Source organism: Sorex fumeus, unplaced genomic scaffold (assembly GCF_029834395.1).
Source record: "Sorex fumeus unplaced genomic scaffold, SorFum_2.1 ptg000039l, whole genome shotgun sequence".
Taxonomy (NCBI): domain Eukaryota; kingdom Metazoa; phylum Chordata; class Mammalia; order Eulipotyphla; family Soricidae; genus Sorex; species Sorex fumeus.
Window position 1 is genome coordinate 33,152,054 of NW_026606096.1, and position 16,063 is coordinate 33,168,116.

The 16,063-nt window shown below is 50.3% G+C and overlaps 1 protein-coding gene across 5 annotated transcripts in view; it reads left to right on the forward strand.

The window, feature by feature from the left end:
• The window catches only part of ZNF827 (zinc finger protein 827), a 192,766-nt gene that overhangs the window by 100,137 nt on the left and 76,566 nt on the right, over positions 1-16,063 (forward strand). For all 5 annotated transcript variants that reach the window (XM_056118996.1, XM_056118995.1, XM_056118992.1 and 2 more), the window contains exons 6-7: positions 6,694-6,933; positions 9,352-9,409. In XM_056118996.1, coding sequence (XP_055974971.1) covers positions 6,694-6,933; positions 9,352-9,409 — 298 coding nt within the window. The remainder of the gene's footprint in view (positions 1-6,693; positions 6,934-9,351; positions 9,410-16,063) is intronic.

Here is a 16,063-nt window from a genome sequence, read left to right on the forward strand (position 1 = left end):
TTTACTTCCTTAGTTAAGCTGATTCCTAGGTACTTGATTTTCTGGGGCACAATTGTGAATGGGATTGTTTTCTTGATGTCACTTTCTTCTCTTTCACTATTTGCGTATAGGAATGCCATGGATTTGTGGGTATTGATTTTATAGCCTGCCACTTTACTATACAAGCCTATTGTTTCTAGGAGTTTCTTGGTAGAGACTTTAGGGTTCTCTAAGTATAGTATCATGTCATCTGCGAATAGTGAGAGCTTAATTTCTTCTTTCCCTATCTGGATGCCCTTAATATCTTTTTCTTGCCTAATCGCTATTGCAAGTACTTCCAGTACTATATTGAACAGTAGTGGAGAGAGTGGGCATCCTTGTCTCATCCCTGACCTTAGGGGGAAGGGTCTCAATTTTTCCCCATTGAGGAGGATGTTTGCTGTAGGTTTGTGGTAGATGGCTTTAACTATATTGAGGAAAGTCCCGTCTATCCCCATTTTGGTAAGGGTTTTCATCATGAATGGGTGCTGGATCTTGTCAAAAGCTTTCTCTGCGTCTATTGATATGATCATATGATTTTTATCTTTTCTTTTGTTGATATGATGGATTATGTTGATTGATTTCCGAATGTTGAACCATCCTTGCATCCCTGGGATGAATCCCACTTGGTCATGATGTATGATCTTTTTGATGAGTTGTTGTATTCTATTGGCTAGTATTTTGTTGAGAATCTTCGCATCCGTGTTCATCAGGGATATTGGCCTGTAGTTTTCTTTTCTTGTGGTGTCTTTGTTTCCTTTTGGTATTAGAGAGATATGGGCTTCATACAAGCTGTTTGGGAGAGTTTCTGTTTTTTCAATTTCCTGGAAAAGCTTGAGAAGAATTGGCAATAGGTCCTCTTTAAATGTTTGGAAAAATTCGCTAGTAAATCCGTCTGGGCCTGGGCTTTTGTTTTTGGGAAGACTTTTGATTACAGTTTCAATTTCCTTGATGTGAATAGGTCTATTCAGGTACTCTATATCTTCTTGATTCAGCTTTGGGTGATGGTAGGAATCCAGGAATTTATCCATTTCCTCCAGGTTCTCGTGTTTCGTGGCATAGAGACTTTCAAAGTAGTCTCTGATGATCTCTTGAATTTCTTTAGTTTCTGTTGTGATATCCCCATTCTTATTTCTGATTCGATTTATTAGGGTTCTCTCTCTCTGTTTCTTTGTGAGTGTTGCTAGTGGTTTATCTATCTTATTTATTTTCTCGAAGAACCAGCTCTTGGTTTCATTGATCTTTCGGATTGTTTCTTTGTTTTCCATGTCGTTGATTTCTGCTCTAAGTTTTATGATCTCTTTCCTTCTGCCTGATTTAGGCTCTTTCTGTTGATCCTTTTCTAAGGTCTTGAGCTGTGAGGTCAAATTGTTTATGTGCATCGTTTCTATCGACTTAAGATATGCTTGCAGAGCTATAAATTTTCCCCTTCATACAGCTTTCGCTGCATCCCATAAGTTCTGGTAGTTTGTGTCTTCATTCTCATTTGTTTCCAGGTATTTTTTGATTTCATCCTTGACTTCGTTCCTGACCCACTCATTGTTCAGCATCGAGTTGTTTAATTTCCAGGTGTTTGATTTGGTTCTCTGTGTCTTTGTGTGATTCACTTCTACCCTCAGTGCATCATGGTCTGAAAAGATGGTTGATACTATTTCTATCTTCTTGATTCTGTTGAGGTATGTTTTGTGTCCTAGCACATGGTCTATTTTGGAAAATGTTCCGTGCGCGCTGGAGAAGAATGTGTATTCTTTCTTTTTGGGGTGTAAAGCCCTGTATAAGTCCTTAAGCCCTTTCTCTTCTATTACTTCTTTCAAAGCCAATAATTCCTTGCTGGGTTTTGTTCTTGTTGATCTATCCAGAGGTGATAAGGCGATGTTGAAGTCTCCAAGTACTATTGTGTTGGTAGTGATGTCCTCCTTAAAATTGGTAAGTAGGCTCAAGTATAATTGTTGGGCTTGTTTCATTTATCTGCTCAAAGAATGTAGATTTCCAGGGAAGGCTGAATAATTGGGGTAGGGGGACAATGAGGGTACTAAACCAGGTTAGTTTGTGAACCTCCGTTCTGGAGTCTGGATCCAGACAGATGTGCTGTTTGTAGAGACTGTGAGACACTGGGCTCTCCGAGAAGTACCAATTGATGATCCTGGCTGTGTCTTCACTCAGGGCAAGAATCCTTCCTACCAGGCGGGCTTACAGAGACAAGGGAGGGCCAAAACCATTGCCGTTCTGCATGTCCCCTCTGAGGCCGGCTTCCGCCAGCTCTGCCTAGCAGGAACCCGCCCTGCAGCCAAACCAGACAACACGATACTCCCGACACCCAGACCCAGAACAATGGTCCCTTTGTGCCTTGGGTCCTCCTGACTCCTCTTACCACGCTGCGTTTTCGTTTTACTTCTTCTCTTAGAGGGCTGCTGATGCTTGTCTGGCGATTCATTTAGATCCCAGCTGTCTGCCTCTGGAACCCACCCCATCCGCCACCACAGCATTTAGGGAACAGTGAACATTTCATAAAAGCAGAGCGACCGAAGCGAAGGACCAGTGAGAGGAGTGTCTTTGGCGGCCGTGTGTTCGCGGCCAGGAAAAGCAAGTGCTTTGGCTTTCTCTGCGCCGTGCCCTCGTCTGCCACTAGCCAGTGGGAGTTTATTTCATCCCAAACCCAGTCTTCCAAAGCCCCCACACAGACCCAGCATTCAGAACACTTCCTGGTAGGAAACTCTACCTCATCATCCTTTTATGGGTGCCCGCGGTGAGCTTTCACCTTTGGGAGAGGTTAGGTGTTGATCATAGAAAGTCACACCCTCCAGTGAGGGTGGCACTGAACAGTCACCCGCCACCCACTGCCAGGTTTTGGTCAACCAGAAACACCCTCACCCTTTTTTCTTTTGTCTTGGGCCAGTTTCTTTCTTGGATGGGCCGGCCAGCTAGGGTCAAGATCGAACTTATCTGGTTGTGTTAGGAAGAGGCTCTAGAAGGAGGCGCAGTTAAGCGTAGAGGGGCCAGTGATCCAAGTGTCAGGTCTTCCTTGTGTGGACATATCCCTAGGTTTGGGATCAAAGCTAAGAGTGAAGTGGTCAGTTCTGGCATTGTTCCATGAGGATGCTACTAGCAGAGGGACAGGGCCAGCCTGGCCTTCCTCCTGCATGCTACCAGCCTGGGCACCTGGCTGAGAAGCTGATGGCTGCAGTCCTGCCTCTGTGGGAATCCCAGAGAGCTCTTTCTTTCTCCTGGGCCTCCAGTGCCGATGAAATCTGGAGCCACGCGAACAAGAGTGTACAAAGACTGGTACCATTGCTTTCCTGCAGGGGCTGGTGGCGCCTCAGAGACCATGTCTGGAGTCGTTTGTGGTTGTCACTGCTGCAGAGATGAGGCAATGGTACCCAGTGGGTGGAGACCAAGGCTGTGATTGAACACCCCACCATGCGCAGCACAGCCAAGGATGTCATACTGGCCATGGAGGTCAGTCCTGTTGAGGCCAAGAAACGCTGCCTATTAAAAAAAGATAAATAGGGAACCCCCGCCCCCCCCCCCCCCGCCCCTGGCCACAGCATTAGCACTCAGAGGTGCCACCATACATGGAGTGCCTCGTTCCTGTGTCTCAGTCATGGAGATGTCAGTTGGAAACCCCTTCTCTGTGTGTCTGGAGTCTCGCAGGGAGATTAAGAATGCTAAAGGATTTTTTTTATCAGTGTTTTGTGTGTTTCTGAAAGGTCAAGAGTTGTCAGAGGGGAGAAAGCACTTCATGAAAATTGTACTTGAAATTATCCCAAGTAGCTTTTCAAAACTAATTTCATTAAATTCAGTGGTGCAAATAGCCACATGGGTTGTTTTTTCATTTTTTTTTTTAATCTAAGGGTAAGGCTTAGGGGGAGGGGGTAGCCAGCCAAAATCATCATGAAGCCACTACTGTCTGGCTGTGCTCGTTATCTTGGGGAGCTTTTTTGATTTTGCAAGTGTAAGGAATGGTGTCCTGGAATTTGCATGTGTGTGTGTGTGTGTGTGTGTGTGTATGTGAGTGTGTGTCTATGCGTGTGTGAGCACATGTGTGCATGTGAATATGTGTGTAAGTATATGTGTGTATGTATGTGTGTGTGTGAGAGAGAGAGAGAAAGAAAGAGAGAGAGAGAGAGAGAGAGAGTGTAGTTGTACTGGGGCCTTGGACTCTTCATGGGCTCGGAGGGTCCTTGTGTGTTGGTGCCCTGCCTGCCCTGTGTGTGTCTTTCCCTCCAGGAAGGATGAAGAGTGGGTATTGTGATGTCACCTGCGGCTGACAGGGAAGACAGAAACCCTGTCAGATCACCAGGTCCCTCAGGGGTCAAGGGGCAGAGGCGAGTCCTCCAGAAGGATGCGGAGCACCTGGACGTGAATGAAGGCAAAGCAGCTTAAGCATGAAACACAAAAGGAAGACTTTCTGGTCTTCTTTGCATGTCCTTTCTTTTTTAGCAGAATTGAATCAATGAATTTGGTTTTATGAGTTTCCCAGACACGAAGGGTGGGGGTGGGGGAATGGGGGGAGAATCCAACTTGGCAGGAATGGGGTGGGGGTGGGAGGAGAAGAGATCTAAATGAAATACAACAGTTGTCTGCAGTTTCACTGCTGACAAAAACCAAGTAATTTTCCCTGAGAAGCATGTGGGCCGTGTCAGGCAGGAGGAACAATCAGCCTGCTGTGACGTCAGGGCTTGCGGGCAGCACCTGGTAGACGGGAGTCCTTCCTGAATGCTTTCTGGCTTCTCTGCACGGGCTTAGTGCACGTTCTCTGCTTCCCACCCGGGAAGTTCAGTGGAGATTTCTCCAGCCCCCTGTTTCTGGCCATGAGACTTCTCAGTCGCCCATCTCTCCTGGCCAGTCTGAACTCTGACCGCCTGCCCGGTCCTGGCCCTGACTGTCGTCGCCATCCCCCCATCTCTGCGCCTGCTCCAACGAATGCAAACTGTGCCGTTGGAAACCACAGAAATCCGTTCTCTTTCCATCTAGAAATCTCACTGGAGCCCCAAATCTGAGAGTTCCAGAAGGGTTTTTCCCTATCTCTTTGTGTTCCTGGAGGCTCCTGGCAATCCTTGACTGGCCAACTCTAGTCTCCTCTTTGGGTGGGGCTTGCTGATCAGACCGAAATGCCCTGAACCGAGGACTTACAGACATCAGCCGTTTCTCCCAGGTCTTGTGGGGAAGACCCGAGACCCAGATCACGGGGCCCGGATGCCCCGTGAGGGTCCTTTGCCCTTGTGGCGATGCGGCAGGACCTTGGAGACAGGAATAATGGCCCTGGGCAGTGCCCCTCTCACCACCCGCTCCCTCCCCCAAGACCCAGCTTGTCAGGGGCTCGGGTTCAATAGATGATAAAGCAGAGGTGGCACTCTCCGGCTTAGTCTGCTTCCCGCCCTGCTGTCAGGTGTCCGAGCCTTGTCCTCTGCTCCGTGGCTTATGGGTACTCGTCAAAGGATTTAGGGTCTTCCCTGATAATCCAGGATAAGCTCATCTGGATAAGCCTTAATTTATCCTTAATTTTCAATACCTGCAAATACTGGGGCTGGAGCCATAGCACAGCTGGTAGGGCGTTTGCCTTGCACGTGGCTGACCTGGGTTCTATTCCCAGCATCCCGTATGGTCCCCTGAGCACCGCCAGGATTAATTCCTGAGTGCAGAGCCAGGAGCAACCCCTGTTGCAATCGCCAGGTGTGACCCCTCCCCCCCAAAAAAAAACCTTGCAAATACCTTTAAAAAGAAAACACCCAAGTAAGATTATTTTTGCACATTCTTGACTTCTCTTTGGGGGGAACAGCTACTCAACCCAGAAGACTGTCATCTTTCTCTGTCTGTATTTCTTCCACCGCCCTTCTTCACCCCCGGCCCTGCACAGGGCTGAGCTGGTATGAATGCTGAGTAGTCACTAATAAATGCATATTGATTTGAAAGTATGACCCTATTTTAAAGTGACCTAAATTAATGACTGGGCTAATTACCCCTCCTTGTTTTGAAGATGTTCTATCATTTCCTCTTAACGAGCACATGGATATACAGATACCTCAGTTTCACCAAGTAAATGTATGGCTTCATCCTGAAGAGTTAACATCTAATGGCCACGCCTCAGGCGAGTCAGTGAACTGGATCCTTATTATAACCTGGGAGGTTGCTTTTTTTTCAAAGTGTTCCTTCTTAAGCTGCAATTAACTTCCTAGGTGGTCCGGGAGGATTACTGGCTGCCAGTAAGGTGTAAATGGTGCCACTGAACCATCCAACTTTGCCCTGTATAAATTTAGGTGCCCTGGACAGGAAAGATAAAAATCCAATCCCCTTTGAAAACAGAAGGCAAAGACCATCCTACAACTCTGCTGGTCGTTGAAAGTGCTTTAAATGATAAAATGATGACAGATACTTGCCAGGTCCTCCGAAAGTTCCGAAAGCAACTTGGTAGCCAGGAAGGAGCGTGTGGGGAGGGGCGGGGAGACCTGGGCCAGAAAGTTCTAGAGCGAGTCTCGCTGTCCCTCCGTGCGGTTTTGGGCAGGCCTCTGTTTCTCCTTTCCGATCCTTTCGGAACCCAGGAGGGGTGAAAGCAACTTCCCGAACAGCTGGCTGGCCCCATCCGCGTCGCGGGGGCAGCTGGCTGGACTGGGCTTTGGTTCGGGATTAAGAGAACTACTGTTTTGTTCTCTCCTCTTCCTCCTCCTCTGCTTGCAGCGGAAAGCTTCAAGGAGACGCAGATGGTGAGGATTAAAGAGGAGCCCATGGAGGTTGACATCCAGGACGCATACGTCTCCGTCTCACCCAGCCGGAATGTTGGCTACAGCACTTTAATCGGGCGAGAGAAAGCCGAGCCCCTCCAGAAGGTGCCAGAGGGCAGAATGCCTCCGGAGAGAAACCTCTTCAGCCAGGACATCTCAGTGAAGATGGCCTCGGAGCTGCTCTTCCAGCTGTCAGGTACGCCTTGCAGCCGGGAGGGAAAAACACCCAGACCCTCGCCCCCGCCCTGGGCTGGATAGGATTCGGGGACACGGAACATCTGTTTGGTTCCCGAAACCTATCGGCTGTCACTCAAACTCACAGCTAATCGAATGTGATCAACACCGGCCCGTACTTGCTTTAATAACTCGTTCAGACTCATTGGAAATTGAAAACTCTATTAAGGCGGCAAATGATCCTGCAGACAGGCTAAACGTCTCACCCCTAATTTTATTTGGGAGGTTGATCTGATTAACCGTGTGTTGTGTGGGTGGGTGCCCCTCCCCCTCCTCCTCTCCCTAATGTGCCAAAGATAAACTTCCATTCCAGCCAACAGTCACTTAATTACGGTGAGTTCCAAATTAGTGTGGGCTGACTGAAAAAGATCTTACCGTTATCTTATTTCGAAAATTGTTTCTGGTTTGGGGGCCCTACCCGGTAGAGCTCAGGGATCATGCTAGGGGACCATCGAGGATGCCCGGGATCAAACCTGGGTTGGCTGCATGCAAGTAAGTGGCCTGCCCCCTCTCAACTTTTTTTTTAAGAAAGAGGGAGAAGCCAACAGTGAAAATATGAAGACTCTGGCAATACCAACCTGGTAGAACATTTTCTGTCGTGTTCAACCAAAGCTTTTCCAACTCTTTTCCGCTTCAAGTCCTTGGAATACAGATGCACAGCAAGATTACCAGCACGGTGAAGAGATCTGGTGATCACGTTGAGAATCTAGCCCCTGAGACATCAACTCTTTCAGACTGCACACTGCCAGCCTTGAATAAATCGTTCTTGCAGTCTCCGTGAGACCGTGATTGAGACGGAGGATAGTTACGCAGGGAAGATTCCGATTTATAAAGAAATGCCTGTCCCCAAGCATCACCCTACAGATTGGAACACATACATCAGTCAAGTCTAATACCCATATTTGATAAACAGTTTTGTTATGGGTAACAGCTTTTAAATATACACTGGTGTCGTTCCCCCCTCCCCCCAAGAAAAACACCAGGGAAGAGAAAAGAAATTGTTGCCACTGATCTTCCTGTTGGCCCAACGACCCGCCCGCTGCCCTGAAACGCCCAGTCGGGGCTGACAGGGACAACCTCCAGGCTCTCAAACAAGGGCTGCATTTGTGCAAAGCCCTCTGAGAGCAGAAAGAGTTTGTGCAGCAAATGTCATCGGACACACTGGTCTCGGCGGTCGCCAGAAAGCTCCCAAAACGTGTGCAAGATGCTTTTTGATTTGTTTTTTTGTTTGTTTGTTTGTCTTACAGGCAGAATGCATATCTAAAAAATGCTATAAGTCGGAGGGTGATTTAGCCTGAGAATTTGCAAAGGCAAGGCTAGCGTGTTTCTTTCCAGAAAGTCAGTCTCCCAGGACACTATCGGGAACTGCTATCAGCCCAGAACTCTGTCTGAGCTCTCCAGGGCTCTGTTCCTGCCAGGGTGACCTCAGGCAAGTCATTTAGCCCCCATTTCCTGCTCTCTGAGAGCAGACAGCTGTGAATCCAAAAACCCAACTTCCGAGTCACTGGGAAGAAGAGGGACAGCGTCTCAAGCCTATAGGCGGAGGAACGGTCCAGGCACACCTGCGGCAGATATGGCAAATCTTTATTTAAATTTTATACACGTGCACGTGCGCACATGCGTGTGTGTACACACACACACACACACACTCAGAGCTCTGTCCTTCAAAGAAACCTTTGAGAGCAGAGACAGCCAGCCAGAGCCGCATGTATGAACTGGGTAGGGAAGGCCTGACTGTCCAGGAGCACTCATGTTCTTGGAAGCTAATTAGGTACCTCCTGACAGCTGGTGGATGCAGACCTCAAGGCGGAGCAAGGGAGGGTCTACTGCTATGACCCTTTTCTGTCCCGGTGACACTTTTCGGTCCCGGTGACATTTAGCAGCATCAGCACCTGGGATCGGTGGCCCCCAGAGGTCTGCGGCTGTTTTTATATCGCTTTCACACAAAGGGGCCTCCCGATACCCAATGCTTAAAGGTTGTCATCCAAGTCAGCAGCGGAACACTTGCAGCCGCTGCAGTTTTCATGCTGAATCAGAGGAAAGCGGAAATTTTCCCGCCAGGGGAGAGGGAGAGGAGGAGAAACGGTCACCACGCCCCACTTTCTGCGTGGGCCCGCACTTAGCCAGGCCTGAGGAAAGTCAAGACAGACCCTCGGAGTGGGTGAGGCGCTTCCCTGGGATTGGTTGGTCCTGAAACTTCTCTCTGGAAGCCGCGGAGATACTTTCGATAATGGTCTTTCCCGACCGGAGAGGCGAGGTGGGGAGATTTGCAAAAGAGAAACGAGTCCTGCGAAATGTGAGAGCAAGAGGAAGAGGGCGCGCTGGCCTCCCACACCTAAACTCCAGCGCCCCTGACGCCTTTCACTCTTTCTCCTTCTAGAAAAAGTGAGCAAAGAACACAATCACACGAAAGAAAACACCATCCAGACCACTACCAGGTAGGCGGCATTTTTGGGGAACTGGGGACCGGGGTGGCTGTGTGGGCCCTCGGGCCAATCTCTCTCCCTCTGGGCTCAGAGGCGTCTCTGTCTTCTCCTCTTGTACTTTGGTCCATGAGAACAATCCAGAGAGCAAAGTTGTGGGGGGTGGGGGGGGAGGCGGAGGGCACCAGGGTTTATTATAGTTGTATTTATTGGGCATCAATTTGCTCGAGCGGGCCCAGTAACGTCTCCATTGTGAGACTTGTTGTTACTGTGCTTGGCATATCGAATACGTCATGGGGAGCTTGCCAGGCTTTGCCGTGTGGGCAAGATACTCTCGGTAGCTTGCTGGGCTCTCCGAGAGGGGCGGAAGAATCGAACCCGGCTCGGCCAGGCTGGCTGCGCACAAGGTAAACGCCCTACCGCTGTGCTATTGCTCCAGCCCATGGGTTACTGGCCTTTATGAAGTAGTTACTGTTAAGGTTCCTCTTCGCAGAAGATTCTGGGCTGGAGGGTTTGCATGGGCTGTTGGAATCTGTAGCTGGAATGTGTGTGTGGATCTCAGGAACGGCTCACTCAGTGGGTGCCGCGGGTTTCTTACTACAAATGTACTCCTGGATGCTTTGACCTGTGGGTGAAATCCGTAGCCCTGAATGTTCCAGTGTCGATACCTTACAGCAGCCCTAGGAGGGCAGAAACAGACCCTTGGCCTAGGATTGTAAAACTTACTAACAGTGGGAGGATGGACTAGAGATGAGAGAGAGTTGACATGAGGACAGGGCGGGGCGTCAGGGGCACTTGGGTGTGGTGGGGGAGGGGCGGTGCCATTACTTTGCACATCGAAGCTATAAAGTTTAACACTGTGGTAACCTAAAAAAATATTTTTTTTAAAAAAACTAAGCATGGGCTGGAGCAATAGCACAGCGGGTAGGGCATTTGCCTTGCACGCGGCCGACCCGGGTTTAATTCCCAGCATCCCATATGGTCCCCTGAGCACCACCAAGCGTAATTCCTGAGCGCAGAGCCAGGAGTAACCCCTGTGCATTGCTGGGTGTGACCCAAAAAGCAAAAATAAATAAATAAAATAAAAAACTAAGCAGAGGAATCCTCAGAGATCAGAGTTCATGCAGTGCTGAAAGAAATTTCAGGTCGCAGTGGATATGGCGGCTCTCTGGACAGGCAGTGAGGATACAGCTCAGGGTGGAGCTCATACAAAGTTTCACCCCGGCAGGAAAATTGGTAACCACGCACAGTTGTAGCAAGGAGCTTCCATGGGTCCGAGGCAGTTTTTTGGAGGGTAGCAGATGGCCGGAAGGGGGGTCGCGGGGCACCTGCCCTCCCACCTACCATGTGGAGGGGCACCAGACAGGCAGAGCAGCCACTCACCCAGCCTGAGACCACCCTCGCCGAGATGGGTGTCGAAAACGGTAGCACAGCCCCCACTCTGCCAGCAGACCACTGTCCCATTTTAGCTAGCCCAAGAGGATGGCTTTTTTGGGGGGGGGATCACACCCAGCGATGCACAGGAGTTACTCCTGGTTCATGCACTCAGGAATCACTCCTGGAGGTGCTCAGGGGACCATATGGGATGCTGGAAATCGAACCTGGGTCACCGGCGTGCAAGGCAAGCGCCCTACCCACTGTGCTATTGCTCCAGCCCCCAAGAGGAAGGCTTTGAGGATGAACACAAGTGGAAAAGCAAGCAGGTCACTCCCTATATTGCAAACTGTAACACCCAAAAGGAGAGAGAGAGTAAAAGGGAATGTGCCTGCCACAAGGGCTGGGGGTTGGGGGGCTGGGGGGGAGGATGATGGGAGGTGGGAGGGATACTGGGAACATTGATGGTGGAGAACGGGCACCGGTGAAGGGATGGGTACTCGACCATTGTATGACTGAAACGTAATTACGAAAGTTTGTAAGTCTGTAACTGTATCTCACAGTGATTCATTAAAATATATATATACTGCCTAGCACTGTCTAGCACTGTCCTCCCGTTGTTCATCGATTTGCTCAAGCGGGCCCGGTAACATCTCCATTGTGAGACTTGTTACTGTGTTTGGCATATCAAATACGTCTTGGGGAGCTTGCCAGGGTTTGCCGTGTGGGCGGGATACTCTCGGTAGCTTGCCGGGCTCTCCGAGAGGGACGGAGGAATTGAACTCAGGTCGACCGGGTCGGCCATTGCAAGGCAAACACCTTACCCGCTGTGCTATCACTCCAGCCCATATATATACAAAAAGAAAAGAAAAGCAAGCAGGACCCGCCCATTACCCAGAAGCCTTCCAGCCAAGGCACTCTGCTTTCCTGAGCAGCATCTTGCTTTGGAAAGAAGTTCATTCATTCATTCATTCATTCATTCTGATTCTTGCCAACAAAGACCTCTTGGATGGGCTCTGCGTTGACCAGGGATGGGCAAAGGCACCCTGCTCCTCTGAATCCCATTTGGGGTCCCATGGATCAAATATCAAACAATACTCGAGACAGAACCCATTTGGACCATTTGGAAGAGTTGTGTCATGTCTGGGGAGGGAAGCCCGTGGAACTGAGGCCTACAGCGGATGACTCTGTCTCCATGGAGAATCACAGGGAGAAAACCAGGTCCTGTGGACGGTGCTGGCCAGGGGAGGGGAGGGACTCAGCTAGGAGGTAGTGAAGCTGAGAGAAAAGGCAGCTTCTTAAAGAGTCACCAGTGGGTACCCAGAAGCAGAGTCTGAGGGCAGGGGGCCCTGTGGAGGAGGTTATTTGGGGGGTGCTCCTGGATGAGATGGAAGTGGGAAGGAACTTGGTTGTGACTCGGTTCTGCAAGGGAGGCAGCTTGGACTTTCCTGTCACTCACTCATGGGCTCCAGTAGCAGGGGAGGCCTCCAGGGTGAACGGGTACCCAGGGGCTGGAGTTTCTCACTCAACAACCAACAACTCCTGCAGCAACTCAAGCGGGGCACAGCTACGGAAAGGGGGACCAACCAGGGTCCCGCCCCCAGCGTCTCCTGTGGTGTCTGCCTGGCTCTGTATTTTGGTGGGGGGGGGGGGGGCGTGATCATACCTGGTGGTGTTCAGGACTCACTCCTGGCCCTGCATTCAGAGATGACTCCTGGCAGTTTCAGGGAACCCTGTGTTAGGCTGGAGATTGAACCGGGGTCGACTACATGTGAGGCAGGTGCCCTACCCACTGTGCTCTCTCTCCAGCCCTTCATGGGCTCTTTAAGCTGATCTAAGAGCATCGGTGTTCAGGGACCAGATGCTGCCAGGCTAATTTGTGCTAGTCAAGGCTTCCCTGGGTAGAGATAAGGAAAGATTTGAACTCACCCTAAGTCAGTGACATGGGCCTCATCGTCTTATTTGCCTTGGCTAGAACTAGAGTGTAATTATAGGAAACAGAGGGAAGGGAAAAAAAAAAAAGTTGGGCCGTTTGCTAAAAGTGAAACCAGTGAACACAGTTATCTTTTATTTAGAATTTATATGTGTGTATATATATATATGTACGTATGTTAACTGACAAGGAGAGATGATAATAGAAAATAATTTCAATATACTGTCATGCTGATTTTTCCCCTTATAAACATCTTCAAGTGTCATTCTCAAAATATTCTCAAAACTGCAGCTACAATTCTTTTAATAAATTTTTTATTAAAGCAAAAAAAAAAAAAGTGAAACCAGCAGTGGACCAGAGAGATGGTCCAGGGAATAAGGCACCCGAACCCGGTTCTCTCCCCTCCCGCGTGTCATCCCCCAAGCAGCACAGGAGTGGTCCCTGAGCACTGCTGGGTGGGCCTTCCAGCCCCCAGAAAACAGAAGCAATCCTTAAGCTCTTCTCCGCTGGGAGATTCTGAGCAAGAAAGGAACCAAACCCGGTGTGTGGCCCCAAGCAAAGGCAGTGCAGCTCTCTCTGAGCCCATTATGACCCGGTTCCGAGGGGCTGGCCCAGAGCCCATGTGTTACTGTCCCTAGTCCTTGAGGGCTTTACTGGTCTTTCTTTGGGTCACCACTTGCTCACTTCCGTAGGCAGTTAGTTCCCTCTCGCCTTCCCACCTCCCTGTTCTCCCCGGGATCCTCTTCAAACCTGAGCTCATTCCTTGCAGGGCTGGGAAGATGTACCTTCCCACGCTCTGTTCCCTGGTGACTCCAGCTGTGTTTCCAGCTTCACGGCTGTTGCTTTGGTTGGGGGGGGGCTACTCCCAGCACAGTGCTCGGGCGACCAGGGAGTGCCCGGCTTGGAACCCAGGTCTCAAAGCATGCGTGCTGGCCCTGCAAGCCACCTCCTGGCCCTCCTATTTTAGAAAGGCCTCAGGTTCTACCCACGAGGTCAGCTGTGGGTCTTCTTTCACCTTCAATTTGATACTTTCTGAAAGATTTCCACTGTGCCTCCAGATCTCTAAGTTAGTTGTCCCTGGGATGGATGGTTGGTTACCCAGTTTCAACTCAAACGTCCAGCTGAGGAGCTGGAGAGAGGGGACGGTGGGCGGGCAAGGTGTTTGCCTTGCACACAGCCAACTCCAGTTCAAATTCCAGCCCCCAGTATGGTCTCCCGAGTGCAGAGCCAGGACTGGGCCTCGAGCTACACTGGGTGTATCCCCAAAAATAGACAGTGGGTAGGGCGTTTTGCCTTGCACGCGCGGCCGTCCTGGGTTTGATACCCAGCATCCCATATGGTCCCCTGAGCACCACCAGGAGTGGTTCCTGAGTGCATGAGCCAGGAGTCACCCCTGTGCATCACTGGGTGTGACCCAAAAAGCAAAAACAAACAAACAAACAAACAACAGAACCACCACCACCAGCAGCATCAAACGTACAGTCGCTTTCTCAGATATGAGGGACTGTTCCAAACAGCGGCCCTGTTCGAGTGGCAGGGGTCTCCTTTGGGAGGGGAGGCTTTGCAGTGCCTGCTGTGGGCACACCCCGAGCCTCTGCTGCCCGGGGTTGCACTCTCACGCCCACCCGTGGGCACCCCCCGCCCCTCCCATGGCTCTTCAGCTCACGGTCTTGACTCTCGTTCCAAAGGCAAGACCCACGGGAAATGGGAGCCACTCGGGATGTAGGATGCTGCATGGCACCCAGGAAGGGACCTCCTGAAGCGCCCTCGCGTGCTGATTTCCTTGCTCATTTCAGATCACTGCCCAGCCGCGCCCATGGGGGCTGACGACGCTCCCCCCACCAACACCTCCCCTGGCCCCACCGCCCAGCAGCCAGGCTGCCCTTTGGGTTCCTAACCCCTGTAATTCGACGAGCAGAGGAAACGTGGGGAGAGGAAAGGATGTTCCTTAGCTTTCCTCGTTAGCCATTCCTAAAAAGGCATGTGGGTGACGCGGAAGGTTGAAAGTAATAACTGCCAAGTTTCTGGATCAGCGGCTGCCCCGTTTCTAAGGCCACTCTCGCAGCAGCAAATTCCCACCACCAGAACCCCAGAGCCAGCCACCACCCGGCGGGTGTATGATCGATTCTTGACCCCGTGTTGAGTCATTTATCCTTGCTGCTCACCCCCTGGTTATTCTGATGCTCACTTCACACGCTATTCCAGGGGCCTTTTTGAGAATGCCTGGTGTGGGTGGTGGTGGGTTTTGTTGTTTTGTTTTGGTTTGGTTTGGTTGTTGGGGGATGGGGAGGAAGTCACACCTGACTGTAATTGTAGCTCACCCCTGGTTTTGTGCTCAGGGATAACTTCTGGTGGTCTCTGGGAGATCATCGGGATGCCAGGGTTCGAACCCAGGTTGGGCACGTGCAAGGCCAGTGTCCTACCCGCTGCAGGTGAAGATTGTTTTTTTTTTTTTCATGTGAAGAAAACTTAGACTCAACTGCTTAACTTAGGGTCGGCTTCCTGAAAATAGAGGAGAAAACTGTCCTCAGAGCAAACCTGAAAAATCAATCCACTTAGCAGCTGGGATGATCAGCTCCACAGACCCGCTCATCGAGGGTCCTGACCTGTCACCGTGGCCTCCATTCTTTGGAAGGAACTTCACCATCCACGCTGAAGCCATCGTCCGTGTGTGCTTGTTTAACCTGAGATTCTAGAAAGTTCTATTGAAGTGTAAAGAAAGCTGGGCCTCTCCTTTGCAATGATATATTCCTGGGTGCCCTTAGTGCTCTTGTACCTGGCAGATGAGACGGGCATGTGTGTCTTGGTGGGGGGTGACCCCTGCTCTCCAGATTTAAGAAGAATGAAAGCACCCAACCCTTCAGGGACCTGCGAAAGTCTAGATTTTTTTTTCTTTTTTTTTCTATTTCCTTTTCCCGGGTTCTGCCGGGAACAGATAACCAGCGAATATGATCATTTGTAGATGGAAATAGATGAGGCATGAGCTCATAAGCAGATCCCAATGCTTAATGGAATGAGCAGAAGATCTACAGCCCTAGCATGGACCATCACCCCGCCAGCTGCCGGGGAAGACAGCAATGGGGAAATGGAACCCCAGAGTGAGGCGGGGATGCTGCGGGCAGGTGACTCGGACCTGCTCAATGTTGTGTGACACCTGGAGCCCTCTCTTGGCTCTCTGCACCCCCCCCCTCCTTCCCTCTCCATGATTTAGCATCCCCCAGGATATAAGATAGCAGTCCTCTGGGAAGGACTTCTCACCCTTGGATTGCTTCATTCCGTAAGCAAGGATGTGTTTTCCTGAACAGGTCTTTTCTGGTGCCCCCAAAAAACAGAAGTGGGAAGTGAAGAGGAAGGTCGATTTC